Source organism: Chiloscyllium plagiosum, unplaced genomic scaffold, assembly GCF_037043375.1.
Source record: "Chiloscyllium plagiosum isolate Xiang-an unplaced genomic scaffold, Cpla_swu_hap1 HiC_scaffold_17, whole genome shotgun sequence".
Classification (NCBI taxonomy): domain Eukaryota; kingdom Metazoa; phylum Chordata; class Chondrichthyes; order Orectolobiformes; family Hemiscylliidae; genus Chiloscyllium; species Chiloscyllium plagiosum.
The window spans coordinates 30,377,436-30,392,486 of NW_028270155.1; the positions used below are offsets into that span (position 1 = coordinate 30,377,436).

Consider the following 15,051-nt stretch of genomic DNA (forward strand, 5'->3'; position numbering starts at 1 on the left):
TTTTAAATGTTTATTGTCCCCTGGCTCATCCCCTTAAATTTTTGGTAGATGCTTTTTCTAAATTGATAAGTCTCAAGTCCCGGCACATCATCATAGGGGGAGATTTTAACTGTCTCATGGATCCCACAGTAGACAGATTGCCCAAAGATCCCCCCATACCCTCTGTACAAACTAAACAGTTAGTGGGTCTGTGTGGGGAATTAGGGTTGGTGGACGTCTGGAGGCGTCTCCACCATACAGGTTGGGATTTCACGTTTTTCTCCAATCCGCAGAGATATCACACGAGGATTGATTTTTTTCTGACCCCTGCAGTAACCCTGGATCTGGTGGCATCTTGTATGATTGGTAATATTACCATCTCTGATCATGCTCCAGTGTACCTTATGGTTAAGACTAAGGATGTTACAGTGGGTTCAAGGTACTGGCAAATGGATCCCTTTATCCCCATTGATAGTAAGTTTGTGGAGTATTTCCCTATGGAATTTTGGACATTCCTAGACATCAACATAGGCTTGGTTGATAGCTCATCCCTTCTCTGGGAAACTGCCAAAGCCTATACTAAGGGGTTAGTTATTTCATATTCCACCAGTAGGAAGTGGCAGAAGGGTGAGCAGCAATGTCTCCTTGAAGCACGGTTGAAGGCAGCCGAGAAGGCCTACTTTGACAGACCCTTGTTGGTCAAACTACAGAGATTTACGGCACTGAGGTCTGCACTAAATTCTGTGCTCATGCAGACGGCAAAGAAGGAGCTGGCTTTTGCAAAGCAAAGATCATACGAGCATGGTGACAAGCCAGGCAAATACTTAGTATACCTTGCTAGAAAGAGGAGTGCCTCACAAACCATTACGGTGATTAGGGAGTGGTCTGGGAACCTAACGTGATTCTAAAATGATTAATGTGGCGTTCCGGAGATTTTTCTCTAAGTTATACCAATCTGAGGATTGTGAGGAGGGGCAGACAAAAATGGAATCCTTTTTTAGAGATCTGAAGCTCCCGGGTGTGACTCCCGAACAACAGTCCTTTCTCAATGCCCCATTATCAGAGCAAGAAGTGCAGGAAGCTGTGAGGCAGCTTCAGACTGGAAAGGCACCGGTCCTGATGGACTTCTCAGTGAATTCTATAAGGAATTTATAAATATACTGTCAGACCCGATGCTGAATATGTTTAATGATTCATACAGAGAGGCCAATATTTCACTTATCCTTAAAAAAGGGAAGGACCCGGAAGACTGCTTCATACAGGCCCATCTCGCTCTTAAATGTGGACTTTAAAATCCTCTCTAAGTCTCTTGCATTAAGGCTGGAGACTGTGCTACCTTCTACTATTAAAGAGGATCAGACGGGCTTTAGAAAGGGTCGTAGATCCTCCAATAATGTTAGGAGGCTGCTTAATGTAATGCAAGCATGCCAACAACAGTCAATACAGGGATTGGTGATTTCTTTAGATGCAGAGAAGACATTTGACCGGGTTGAGTGGCCGTACCTTTTCTATACTCTAGAACGGTTTGGTTTGGGCAAAGTCTTCATAAGATGAGTAAGGTTTCTCTACGGTGTGCCTCTTGTGATGGTCATTACCAACAGGGTAATATCAAGCAATTTTAATATTTTTAGGGGCAGCCAGCAGGGCTGTCCCCTTTCGCCATTGCTTTTTACCTTGGTGATTGAACTATTGGTGGAGGCCATTCTTGAGGATCCCAATATATAACCTCCAGAAGTGGGGTCAAAATTATATAAGATCTCGTTGTATATAATTTTGACAAATCCAGCAGTTTCAGTGCCTCACCTGACGCAATGCATTCACAATGCATGCTTTTTCAGGGTATAAGATTAATTTTGCTAAATCAGGGGCTATGCCTATGGGTGGTCTTATGAAGGAGCTAGCTCTTGAGAGTGACTATAGATTCCCATTTAAGTGGTCACAGGGGGTTTTTGTGTATTTGGGCATATTCATCTCTCCAGTTCTGGATTGGCTGTTTAAAGCCAATTTTATTCAATTATTTGGAAAAGTTAAACAAGATCTTCAAAGATTGGAGGTACTTCCAGTCTCGTGGATGGGTCGGATAGCGCTTATTAAGATCAATATTCTCCCTCGATTGCAATACCCTATACGGATGCTCCCCTTGATTTTCATTAAACAAGCACTCAGGAGACTGAACGGCTGATTCAGCTTCTTTATTTGGCATCGTAAGCGGCCCCTCATTAAATTAACCAAATTGCAGTTGCCTCACAGATTGGGAGGAGTAGACCTTCCAGACATTAAAAATTACCAATTAAGCTTGCTTTTGTCCTACGTGAGTGATTGGGTTTGTGGAGATCCTCTTTTAATATGGCTAGATATCGAAGCCTCCCAGGCAAGGTGCCCCTTTACCAGTTTGCTGTTTTTGGACAAGATGACGACAGTTAGGGAATATTTCCATAACCCAATAGTCATCAATACTGTTAAAATATGGAGGGCAATTCAGCAGAAGGAAGGCAATATGGGCAAAACATCTTTGTTTACACTTTTAGTGGATATACTGGGTTTTCAATCGGGTATGATAGATTCAGGATTTAAACGTTGGGCAGCTAGGGGTGTGTCTTGCATTGGCGATTTATTTGAGAGAGACATAATGATGTCCTTCGATCAGTTAGTATGGAAGTACGAGTTTTCTAATAGAGACCTCTTTTTCATTTTTTTCAAGTTAGGGATTTTATTCAAAAAAGGACCACACTTTTGACTGATCCCTGCAAATCTGACAGAGAGGGGGGTACTAAGGGCTAAGAGTACACTCTCTGTCAGTACTCTATATCACCAATTGGGAGGTGCCACCTCAGATGAGTCTGATCGACTCTGCGAGATGTGGGAAAGAGAGCTGGGTGTTGAAGTCTCCTCAGAGGCATGGGAGGATATTTGGGAGAATGCAAGGAAGATATCAATTTGCAATAGGACCCATGCTTTACAGTTGAAGATTCTCCACAGGGTCCACTTGGCTCTGGACCGTTTGTCAAAATTTAAACCAGGGGTATCTTCAGCATGTCTGAAGTGCAGAGTCTGCACGGGTACTCTTACCCATTGCCTTTGATCTTGCGATAGGCTTCAAACATAATGGAGTGCTGTGGCGAGCACAATGGAGAGGATTTTGGGTGTAAGGGTGGAGAAGGACCTATCTCTCTCCTTTTGGGCCTGCCCACTGTATTTCCTTCAGATGTGCATAAGAAAAACTTTTCAATATTCTCACGTTCTGTGCAAAAAAGGATATCTTGTTAGGTTGGATATCCGAAAAACCCCCTTGGGCCTGTCAGGTTGGCGGAAGATTGTTATGGAGCATATTCCCCTGGATTTTCTCACAAATATGGTACACCACAAAACTGAGAATTTTTACAAGACATGGCAGCCCATTTTGGAATACCTGGACACAGATTTATCTGCCACACTAACCAGGGCTTTTATATAGCTGTAACGATTGTGTTTCATGAGTCCAATATCCAAGAAGGTGGAACTGTGAACGTATGAGTGTTTTGTTTGGCTGGGCTGAGTTGTTGGTATTTATTTGTTTGTTGTTGGGTTTTTTTTAGTTAAATAGCTAGTTTAGGTTTTTTTAAAATTTTAAATTTTTCTATGTATGTTTATACATTTGTACAGGAGTGTGGGTTGGAGATTTTCTTTTGTTTAGTTTTATTTTTGTACTGTTTTGAATTGTTTTGTACTTGTAATATTTTAAAAGTCTATTTTTTCTCAATAAAAAATATATTATAAAAAAAGAAAAACAGAATATTATTTAAATGAGGAAAGAGTATAGAGCTGAATTTGGTATAGAGTATAGAACATGAATCTCAAAAGGTCAGCATACTGGTACGGCAAGCAATTAGGTAGGTGAATGCAATGTCAGCCTATCTTGTAAGGGGACTGGAGAAGAAAAATCAAGTTTGCCAACCTGAAAACAATTTATTTATCCAGACTCTGTTTCCTGTTGGTGCTATTCTTCTTTCATTGCTTATAAATCAGTCCCATGAGATCTTATTGCAACTGTTTAGGGCATTGGGGTGCAATTTTTATCTCCACTTAAAAAAAAGTACATTTTTGCGCTATAGGTCGTTCAGAGAAGTTTCACTACTTGATTCCTCCTTTGAAGGTATTATCTCATGACAGAACGTTGAACAGGTTGAGTATATTTATTGAAGTTTAGAAGAATGAGAGGAAATTTCATTGAAGTATAAGATTCTGATAGGGCTGGACAAACTGGATGCAGGGATGTAGTTGAGGGGTCTGGGACAAGGGGTCACGGTCTCAGGAAACAGAGGATACCATTGTGGACTCGGATGAGAAGGGATTTGTTTACGAAGGGTGGCAACCTTGCAGAATTCTCTAACACATAAGATTGTGGAGACAAAGTCATTGAATATATTTTAAAAATAAGACTTCAAGATGTCTGGGATTTACATGGGATAATAGAGTTAAGATAGGGGATTAACCATGAGCCTAATGAGTGGTGGAGTGGGCTCGATGGACGAAATGGCCTTTTTTTATGTTTGATGTTCTATGTTCCTATTTGTTCCCTTGACCAAGTCTCTGACAGAAATATGGCAGATGATAACTTCTTCCAACATGTGCTTGCTTTCAACCATTTCTGTTGAAGTAGTTGACACAAAAGATGTGCTTAGTGGAATATGAGGCAACTCCCCTTTGCTAAAGAGGAACTAAATCTCGCAAATGGGAATTTTTCTTATTGCATAGTTATTGAAGACAAACCCCTTCTCCATGCAGGTACTTCCAACACAGCCTTGGAGAAAACATTATTAACATTGACCCTTGCACTCAGCTACAGACCTTCTCTGGAGCTAGCTGGGCGATCTGTTTTGCCTCTGTACTGTCCTTTTCCGAACTCTTGCAGTAAAGTTATTGAACCCCTTCACCGGACTGAAATTTCAACTCCAGTTTTGCAGGTTTAGACAATCATTGTGACATGTACATAGGTGACTACAGTGGTTTTAGTTAGCGCTTATTCCTAACTGTAAGAAGATGTGTGATTAGCAGGAGTTGTTGTTCATTCTTGGTGTACCATTGGAAGAAATGTTGAAGAACGTGATCAAAAGACCTAATTTTCATCAGGATCATCTGCATAGCTGTGCTGCTAGGGGGATAAAGACCTTAATACCTGAAGTGACATTTATGGTGGGACGTTATACCAGCCTTGGGGATTCTTGTCCAACTCTAATCGCATTTCTTTCATGTGGTATGGTGATGGGGCAGTGTTGCTCACTAATAGCTAAGGGAACTTGCGAGTGACTTATTTTACTACCAGCGAAGTCCCTAATACTATGAGAATGAACCTGCATGATATCATCCTTGATGATTTCTGGTTTCATGAACAAGCATTATGCATGAATTCTTACCTGAAGTCATTTTATGAATCCATTCGTGGAGCCATTTTTGGAAAATTGCGGATTCTTGATTCTGATCTCAGCTGTGATCTTTGTAGAACAGAAATTGTTGTGATGTGCCCACAAAGCTAACATCATGAACATAATATATTTCAATAGGGAGTTTGCTTGTTCTAAAGGCAGATAAGCAGGACAAATTTGGAAAAACTGGCAGCAGTTAGCTGACCTTGAGAATGTTGGCTTGCCTTGCAGGAATCACAGAGAAACCCTTCAATGTACAATAGCAGATGAAGCAAGTGGAACACGACAGCGAATAAAGGATCCTTTTGTGGTTTTCCACTTAGGAAAACTATGATTTACATCAAGGAACTGCCAATGACTAGATGTATGGTGTTCTAGAACTTGTCAGATTCTGCACTTTGCCAAAATATGGGCTAGTCCCATTCAGCATTAGTAGACACAAACTACATGCGACAATGGACATTGTTGATCAAATTCTGGATCAGTGGTGCTGGAAGAGCACAGCAATTCAGGCAGCATCCGAGGACAGGCAAAATCGACGTTTCGGGCAAAAGCCCTTCCAGCACCACTGATCCAGAATCTGGTTTCCAGCATCTGCAGTCATTGTTTTTACATTGTTGATCAAAGGCTACTTGGTATAAAGCTATCAAATTTAATACTTTGCTTCTAAAGTCCATCAAACAACATTTGGTAAACTGGAAACAAATGAATGCAATATTCCTCTATCCCTATACTGTGTGGCATTCGATATGATGATTTCTACCAGCACCACTTTCTGGGTGAAGCTATTTATATACTATCAAACGGCCAGTAAGTCAAGATCATTAATATCGATTAAGAAAAATAGGGGCCTTACCATTTAGTCCTGGTGAACCTTTTTCTGTTTGCATTTGTCCAGTTCAAGAAACAAGTATTATTTTTTGTGTTCTATGGAAAAGGGTTTTTTTTTGGAGAGAAGAAAAGATGTGGAAGTGACAATTACTGCAAATCTTCCCATTTCTTTCATGGCTAATTGTTTAGTGATACCCCACTGCTGAATTGTTAATTAGTTACTGCTTGTTCTTCCCAGATTATCTAGCTGTTATAGTGTAGGCACTTGGATTTTGGTTAGATAACAACAATTATCTCCTTTAATCATACAGTATATGAAGTAATCACAGAAATTGTAACGTGCAGCATGATGTATGTTAATGTGTAGCACTATACAGTTTGAAGGGTGGTACTGAATGAAAGATCCATTTTAAGCTTATGTAAATACATGTTCTCTTAATTAATCTGATTTTCTTACCATAGGTTTTTGGTTAAAAATAAACACATACGAAGAACAGCCAAATGTTAGATTCCAATACCAAGTTTTGATGATTGTTGGAACTAGCACAAGTGGTGACTTTGTGGCTTGGAGCACGTTTGAGAACTTTAATAATCTGCAAGGGGACAATCTTCGTTTCCCATTAGTGACAGTAAGTCATTCGAATTGATACAATTGTAATATTCTGTATACAACTTACATTTTAAAGTTAATTTTATAGGTATTCTTTACACATGCATACCCAACTTAGTGTCATAGTCATAGAGCAATAGAGATGTACAGAATGGAAACAAACCCTTCAGTTCAACTCGTCCATGCTGACCAGATATCCTAACCTAATCTAATTTGCCAGCACTTGGCTCATATCCCTCTAAACAAACCCTTTCTATTCATATCCCATCCAGATGCCTTTTAAATGCTGTAATAGTACCAGCCTCCACCACTTCCTCTGGCAGCTCATTCCAGACAGGCACCATCCTCTGTGTGAAAAAGTTGCCCCTTAGGTCCTTTTTACATCTTGCCCCTCTCACCCTAAACCTATGCCCTCTAGTTCTGGACTCCCCCACCCCAGGGAAAAGATCTTGACTATTTATCCTATCCATGCCCCTCATGATTTTATAAACCTCTATAAGGTCACCCCTCAGCCTCCGACACTCCAGGGAAAATAGCCCCAGCCTATGCAGCCTCACCCTATAGCTCAAATCTTCCAACCCTGGCAACATCCTTGTAAATCTTTTCTGAACCCTATCAAGTTTCACAACATTCTTCTGATAGGGAGGAGACCAAAATTGCATGAAGTACGAATTTCTGCATTTTTCAGTGCCAGTTTGGACAAGTTGGTAGAGTTTCTTTGCTGTCGTGTATTCCAACTTCTGGCAACATATTATCTACACCATTGTTTATTTGTATTAATACAACTTTGTATTAATTAACCCCTGAAAATGAGCTATTTGGAGGCCATTATTGACAGTGTTGTAAATGGTGATTTCTTTCATAGTTGACCAGGACATGCTGGAGCATATGGTTTAGGGCTTTTGTGCCACAGGGCCCTTGTGATGCAGTGGTAGTGTCCCTATCCCTGGACCAAGAAACCCGGATTAAAATTCCATCTGCTCCAGAGAAGTGTAATAACATCTCTGAGTAGATTGCTTAGAAAAATAGGGCTTTTGTGCCCTCTTGAGGTGCAGTGGTAGAATCCCTATCCTTAGACCAAGAGACCTGGGTTCAAGTCCCACCTGCTCTAGTGGTGTGCAATACCATTTCTGACCAGGTTGATTAGAAGAATATGTTAATAAAAAGGACTTTTGTAAGGTCTCTTGTGCACAGTGGAAGTGTCCCTACCCCTGGCCTGTGTTAAAGTCCCACCAGAACCAGAAATGTGGAAAAATTAGAAATAATTAGAGCTTTTGTAAGGGCTCTTGTGGCATAGTTATTGTGTCCCTATCTCTGGATCAGGAGACCCAGGTTCAAGTACCATCTTGTTCCAGAGATATGTTAACATCTCTGAACAGGTTGATTAGAAAATAAGAGCTGGTGATTTTTTTAAAAAACTAATAATTTGGTGATGGGTTTTATTTAAAAAGTAATAAAAATGAGGCTCCTGTGGTGGAGTGGTAATGACCTACTTCTGAGTCAAGAGCTTGGGTTCAAGTCCCACCTGCTCCAAAGGTGTGTTATAACATCGCTGAGCAACCTGATTAAAAAATACCTGTATCTGGGGCTCTTGTGTTGTGGTCGAGCCCCTACTTCTGAGCTAGAAATTGTCTTTTGTGTGTTGAACTGGGTTTCATGGGTTTCACTTATTATAGAAATGTCTTGTTGTTAAATTTACCTTTTGTCCTGTGCCAATTTAAACATTCTGCATAGGAATTTAAGACTTATTTTGCATAATATGGCTTTTGCTTAATAGAGTGTTGATAATTATTGGGGATATTGATGAATTTTTCTAAATCTGCTTCTGTATGAACCCCTAACAGTCAACACATATACAGAAGATTTATAATTATGTGACCACATCACCTAATAAATGAGTTAATGAAAATAAGAAAATGTAACCTCTCCATTAAAGCAGACAGAGAATGATTGACAAGTGCTGAGCCACAAAGTTATGGATTGTAATGGTGTACTATTCTGCTGCTACTGATGGTCCGCGAGACCCCAACAATGTTAATTTTTGGGCTGTTAGGTTGGTGCCAAATTTGATCAATTTAGCACAATGGTTGTGTAAAATATTCAAACTCTGGAAAGGGCACACATGAAAGTCAAAACATTCATATGTTTAAAATGAAAATAGAGAAATAATATTGTGGAATCAGGAACTGGTAGAGTGGTTGAATAAATACTTTGCTCCAGTCTTCACAATGGGAGATATTAATGGCATTGCAAAATTACTAAATAATCAAGTAGTGAAAGTGGAGAGGAAATAAATACAATTGGCTGACCCAGACCTCTGGAACTAATGGGATGCATCCTATGATATTAACAGAAGAAGCTGCAGTGATAGTGGATACACTGGTGGTAGTCTTCCAGGAATCCTTAAAATTTAGAAAAGTGCCAGAGGATTGGAAAACTGAATGTATAACCTTTATTCAAAAAGCAAAGGGAACAAAAAACCGGTAACTTAAGGTCACTTAAGTTAACATCTGTTATTGAGGAAATATTAGTCCATTCTAAAGGATGTAACAACAGAACATTTAGAAGTACACAAGATAATCAAGTAGGATCAACATGGCTTCATGAAGGGGACAGCATGGCTGACCAATTCATTAGAATTCTTTGAAGACTTAACAAGCAGGATAGATAATGGGAAGCCAGTGGATAATATATTTGGATTTCCAGAAGGGCTGTGATAAGATACCACATGTGTCAGTATTGTCAGACCCCGTGGTGATGGACATGATATATTAGTATGGGTCGAGGACTGGCTAACTAATAAAGACAGAAAGTTGGGCTTAGAGTGGAAGGGCACATTTCTGGACAGAAGTGCTGGAGCAATCAGTGCTTGAGGCACAATTATTTACACTATACACTAATGGCTGAGATGAGGAAAGAGAATGTTCTAAAGCCGTTTGTGGATGACAGAAAAATAGGTGGGAAGGCAAGGTGCGAGACTGGAAGACTGAATTAATAATCAGGATAAAATCTTGGAAGATGGAAAGGAATCTGAGCTTATGCACATTGTCAGGAAAATTATAGAAGCTGAATATTATTTAACGGAAAAAGACTGCAGGAGGTTATAGCACTGGGAGCCCTTGTGTATAAAGTTCAGCAGGTAAAAGAGAGGGTAAATGGAATGTTGACCTTTTATTTCAAAGAGAATGAAGTATAGAAAAAGGGGGGGAATGTGCTGAAACTATACAAGGCATTAGTCAGACCACAGCTTGAATACTGTGAACAGTTTTGGGCCTGTTATCTAATGAGAGACATACTGGCAGTGGAGATTGTCCAGAGAAAGTGCATTTGGTTGATCTTGAATATGGAGGGAGTATTTTATGAAGAGAGACTAAGTAGATTAGGCCTGTACTCATTGGTATTGAAAAGAATGAGACAACTTTATTAAAACATGGCAGAATTCTTCAAGGACTTCATGAGGCTAGATGTGGAAAGGTTGTCTTTCCCTTTTGGAGGGGCTAGGCTCAGAGGGTATAATCTCAGAATAAGGAGCCACTCAGTACAAAGATGAGGAGAAATTTCTTAGGTAGTAGTAACCAAATTCCTAGAGGACCACAATGCTATTCTCTCATGAGAGACAGAAATAACAGTTGCTGAATTTAACCTGAGGGTCATAATGCCTCAAGCAGGGGTCAGTGTTTGGGAATTGAACTTGAACTATTAGCATCAACTCTGCATCGCAAATCAGCGATCTAGCCAACTGAGCTAACTGACTTCACAATCTCAGTGGGTAGTGAATCTGTGGAATTCTTTACCAGAGAGGGTATGGAGGCTGAGTCATTCATGGGATACAAATGTCATTGGTCAGGCCAGTGTTTATTGCCCATCCATAATTGCCCAGGCTCAGTTGAGAGTCAATGTGTGAATCACGTGTCGGCCAGACCAGATTAAAATGTCAGATTTTCTTCCTGATATGACATTAGTGAACCAGATAGGATTTTCCAACAATCAGCAATGATTTAATGGTCATCTGTAGATTCTTATTCCATAAACTTATTTATTGATTTTAAATTGCCATGGTGGGTGTCTGGATTAATATCTTGTGATCATGCCATTATGCCATCGCTTCCCTGTCTGAGATTGACAAATTTATATTCCGTAATAGAACCAAGACTAATGGGGATAAGGCAGATAAGTAGAGCTGTGGACTATCAGAGCAGACATAATCTCATTGAATTGCAGAGAAGAATGGGCTGAATAGCCTATCTATGCTTCTACATTTTATAGACTTACAGTCTGTAACCTAATTTAGTACAGCTTAATTATCTAAACAGACCTAAAGCATTGGATCTGCAGAGGGATAGTTTATAGATAACAAAGGGAATATTATTTATTTAATTTAATTTTATGCATGCATTGACAAGACAGCAATTATTGTCTTTTAGTCCAAAAGCCCGATCGGCACTTGTTGGATGTGGCCAACTTTACAATCAATTTGTCAAGTTAATGTTATCTTTGTTATCTGCTGTTTTCTAACGTTAACTTGCTTTATCAATATTCTTGCAGTGGTACTTTGAACTATGAACAAATTTTTTACATCTACCATTTTGTGTATATGTCAATTGTAAAGATATCTCAATAATGCATCTTGTCTTGGCTGTAGTTTGGACATTTGGCTTATACTCTCCACAAATTTTACATAAAAGTTTTCAGATTTCTGCTTGTAGATTAAGTACTAGAATTCATGCAGTTTCAAAAGTATATATTTTAGTATTAAACCTGGAGGACCAAATTGTTGAGTTTAGTTATTTTCTTTACAAAGTAGAGATGAAGCAGAAAATGTGATCAATGCTATAAAAATCTCGGTAAATTCAAGCACAAATATCAGAATAACTAAAGTAGCTTATTGTTCAAGCAAAATTTTCAATACATTCGGTCTCTAATTTCCTGTTAATTGTACATTTAGTTTTCAGCATTATTCTTTTCTGTGATGATGCTATGGCTTTAAGAGATGTATTTTGTCCTGCTTTTGGTTTGAAGAGAGGTTTTAAGTCAGAAGCGCTGAACTGTCAATTGAAAACTATAAAATAAACAGGTTGTGAGGCCTTGTGTTTTTGTTTAGGGTTGTAACAATTGAAGCAGCCCAACAGAACCAGGATTTTTAGTTTTAGCTTTCAGCAGTTGCTGCTGGCATCTTGAAGAGTTGGAAACTATTTTTTTCCCCTCTCTGTTACAGCTAAAAGCTGGGGGTTCTCTTCCTGCTGCTGTTGTTGCATGTAAGATAATCTATTTTCTGAATTTGTCTTTCGCCAAGGGTGTATTTAATGGGATGTTACTTTATTGGAACAGTTAATTAGTAGTAGCTAATAATCTATCCTGGAGTCATAGAGATATACAGCACAGAAATAGACTCTTCAGTCCACCTTACCCCTCTCAACCAGATATCCTAAATAAATTTAGTCCCATTTGCCAGCATTTGGTCCATATCTCTCTAAACCCTTTCTATTCATATACCCATCCAGATGCCTTTTATATGCTGTAATTGTACCAGCCTCCACTACTTCCTCTGGAGCTCATTCCATACATGCACTACCTTCTGCGTGAAAACGTTGCCCCTCAGGTCCCTTTTATCTTTTCCCCTCTCACCCTAAACCTATGCCCTCTAGTTTTAGACTTCCCCACCACAGAGAAAAGACCTTGTCTATTTACCCAATCCGTGCTCTTCATGATTTTATAAGCCTCTATAAGGTCACCTCTCAGCCTCTGATGCTCCAGGGAAAATAGCTCCAGCCTATTCAGCCTCTCCTAATATATCAAACCTTCCAACCCTGGTCACATCCATGTAAAACTTTTCTGAACCCTTTCAAGTTTCACAACATCCTTCCTACAGCAGGGACACCAGAATTGCACATATATTCCAAATGTGGCCTAACCAATGTCATGTAGAGCCACAACATGATCTCCCAGCTCCTATATTCTGTTAAGTTTTCCAATTTCTTCTTTCTTTTGTTGTATTTTAACAATAGTTTTAAATCCAGTTGTTTGATCAATTGAATGGCATCTGGAACAAAATGCTGAGCACTTGCTTTAAAAATAACAAAAATTTAGGGTCTAGGCTATCTTCTTCATGTTTTTTGAGGGGATCTGGTCAGGTCCATAATATTGCCTAATTGCCAAAAGGTGCTGATAGCATTTTTGATCATGAATAATTGATTCAAATTGATTCAAGTAATCCTAAATTGTCACAGGGATTTTAAAAAATATATATTTTCATTGAAAAATAGATTTTTAATATTACAAATACAAAACAATACAAATAAAGAACACCAAGAAAAAGTTAAAAAACCCAAACCACTGTCATGTACAAATGTATGAAAAAAGCCCCAACTACTTAACTAAATAAATAATAACAAACAATAATATAGCTAAGCCAAACAAAACACTAACTCTTGAATATCATGAGCATTAATCTTCACCTATTCGTACGTTTGCAGCTCCCCCCTCTGGATATTGGATTTATAAAGCACAATTGTTACGGCTATATATTAGTGTGGAAGACAAATCTATGTCCAGGTATTCCAGAAAGAGCCGCCATGTCTTAAAGAAATTCTCAGTTTTGTGGTGTACCGTACTTGTGAGAAAACCCAAGGGGATATGCTCCATAACAAACTTCCGCCAATCCGACAAGCCGGGGGATTTTCAATCACCCAACCTCGCAAGGTATTCTTTCCTGCGCAGAAAGTGAGGATGTTGAAAAGTTTTTTCTTATGCGCATTTACAGGGAACATACTGGGCAAGCCAAGAAGAAGAAAGATCGGGTTCTTCTCTACCCTTACACCCAAAATCCCCTCCACTGCACCCGCCACAGCATTCCAGTATGTTTGAAGGCTACCACAGGACCAGAGACAATGGGTAAGAGTGCCCGTACCAACCTTACACTTGGGACATGTTGGAGATACCCCGGTTTAAATTTTGATAAACGATCCAGAGCCAAGTGGACCCTGTGAAGAATCTTCAACTGTAAAGCATGGGTCCTATTGCAAATTGATATCTTTCTTGTATTTTCCCAAATATCTTCCCATGCCTCTGAGGAGACCTCAATGCCTAGCTCTCTCCCCCACACCCTCCAAAGTTGATCAAACTCATCTGAGGGTCCGCCCCCTCAATTGATGATATAAAGTGCTGACAGAAAGTGTACTCTTAGCACTGACCACTCTCCTCTCAATGTCTGATTTGTGGAGATCAGTCAAAGGTGTAGTCTTTTTTAATAAAATCCCTAACTTGCAAAAAACAAAAGAGGTCCCTGTTAGATAGCTTCTATTTCTGTGCTAACAGCTCAAAGGACGTTATTGTGTCTCCCTCAAATAAAGCACCCATGCAAGACACACCCCTAGCTGCCCAATGTTTGAATCCTGAATCCATCGCCCTCAAGACCTAGCACCTTCATAATACCACCCATAGGCATAGCCTCTGATTTTGCAAAATTAATCTTGTACCCCGAAAAGGTGCCAAACAAGCTGATGCATTGTATCAGGCGAGGCACCAAAACTGCTGGATTTGACAAAAAATGAGAACATCGTCTGCATACAACGAAATCTTATGTAATTTTGACCCCACTTCTGGAGCCAATATATTAGGATCGCTACAAATGACCTCCACCCAACTGTTCAATCACCAAGGTAAAAAGCAGTGGCGAAAGGGGACAGCCCTGCCGGCTGCCCCTAAAAATGTTGAAATTGCTTGATCATATGCCATTGGTACCACAGCGAGAAGGTCACTGTAGAGAACCTTTATCCATCTTATAAAGTTTTTGCCCAAGCCAAACCGCTCCAGAGTATAAAAAAGCTACGGCCACTCAACTCTCAAATGCCTTCGCTGCATCTAGAGAAATCACCAATCCCTGTATTGACTGTTGTTGATACGCTTGAATTACATTAAGCAGTCTCCTAACATTATTGGAGGATCTGCGGCACTTTATGAAGCCTGTCTGGTCCTCTTTAACAATAGAAGGTAACACAGTCTCCAGCCTTAACTCAAAAGTCTTAGAGAGGATTTTAAAGTCCACATTTAAGAGTGAAATCTGCCTGTAAGAAGCACAGCTCTCTAGGATCTTCCCTTTTTTTAAGAATAAGTGAAATATTGGCCTCTCTTAGAAATGGCGGGAGACGATCATGACTGTACGAGTCATTGAACATGTTGAGCATTGGGCCTGACAGTGTTTTTTATAAATTCCTTATAGAATTTACTGGG

The 15,051-nt window shown here is 39.6% G+C and overlaps 1 protein-coding gene across 1 annotated transcript in view; it reads left to right on the forward strand.

The window, feature by feature from the left end:
* tmem231 (transmembrane protein 231) overlaps positions 1 to 15,051 on the forward strand; it is a 52,963-nt gene that overhangs the window by 17,908 nt on the left and 20,004 nt on the right. Inside the window, exon 2 of the mRNA XM_087995771.1 lies at positions 6,675 to 6,841. Within this exon, the coding sequence (XP_087851897.1) occupies positions 6,675 to 6,841 (167 nt within the window). The remainder of the gene's footprint in view (positions 1 to 6,674; positions 6,842 to 15,051) is intronic.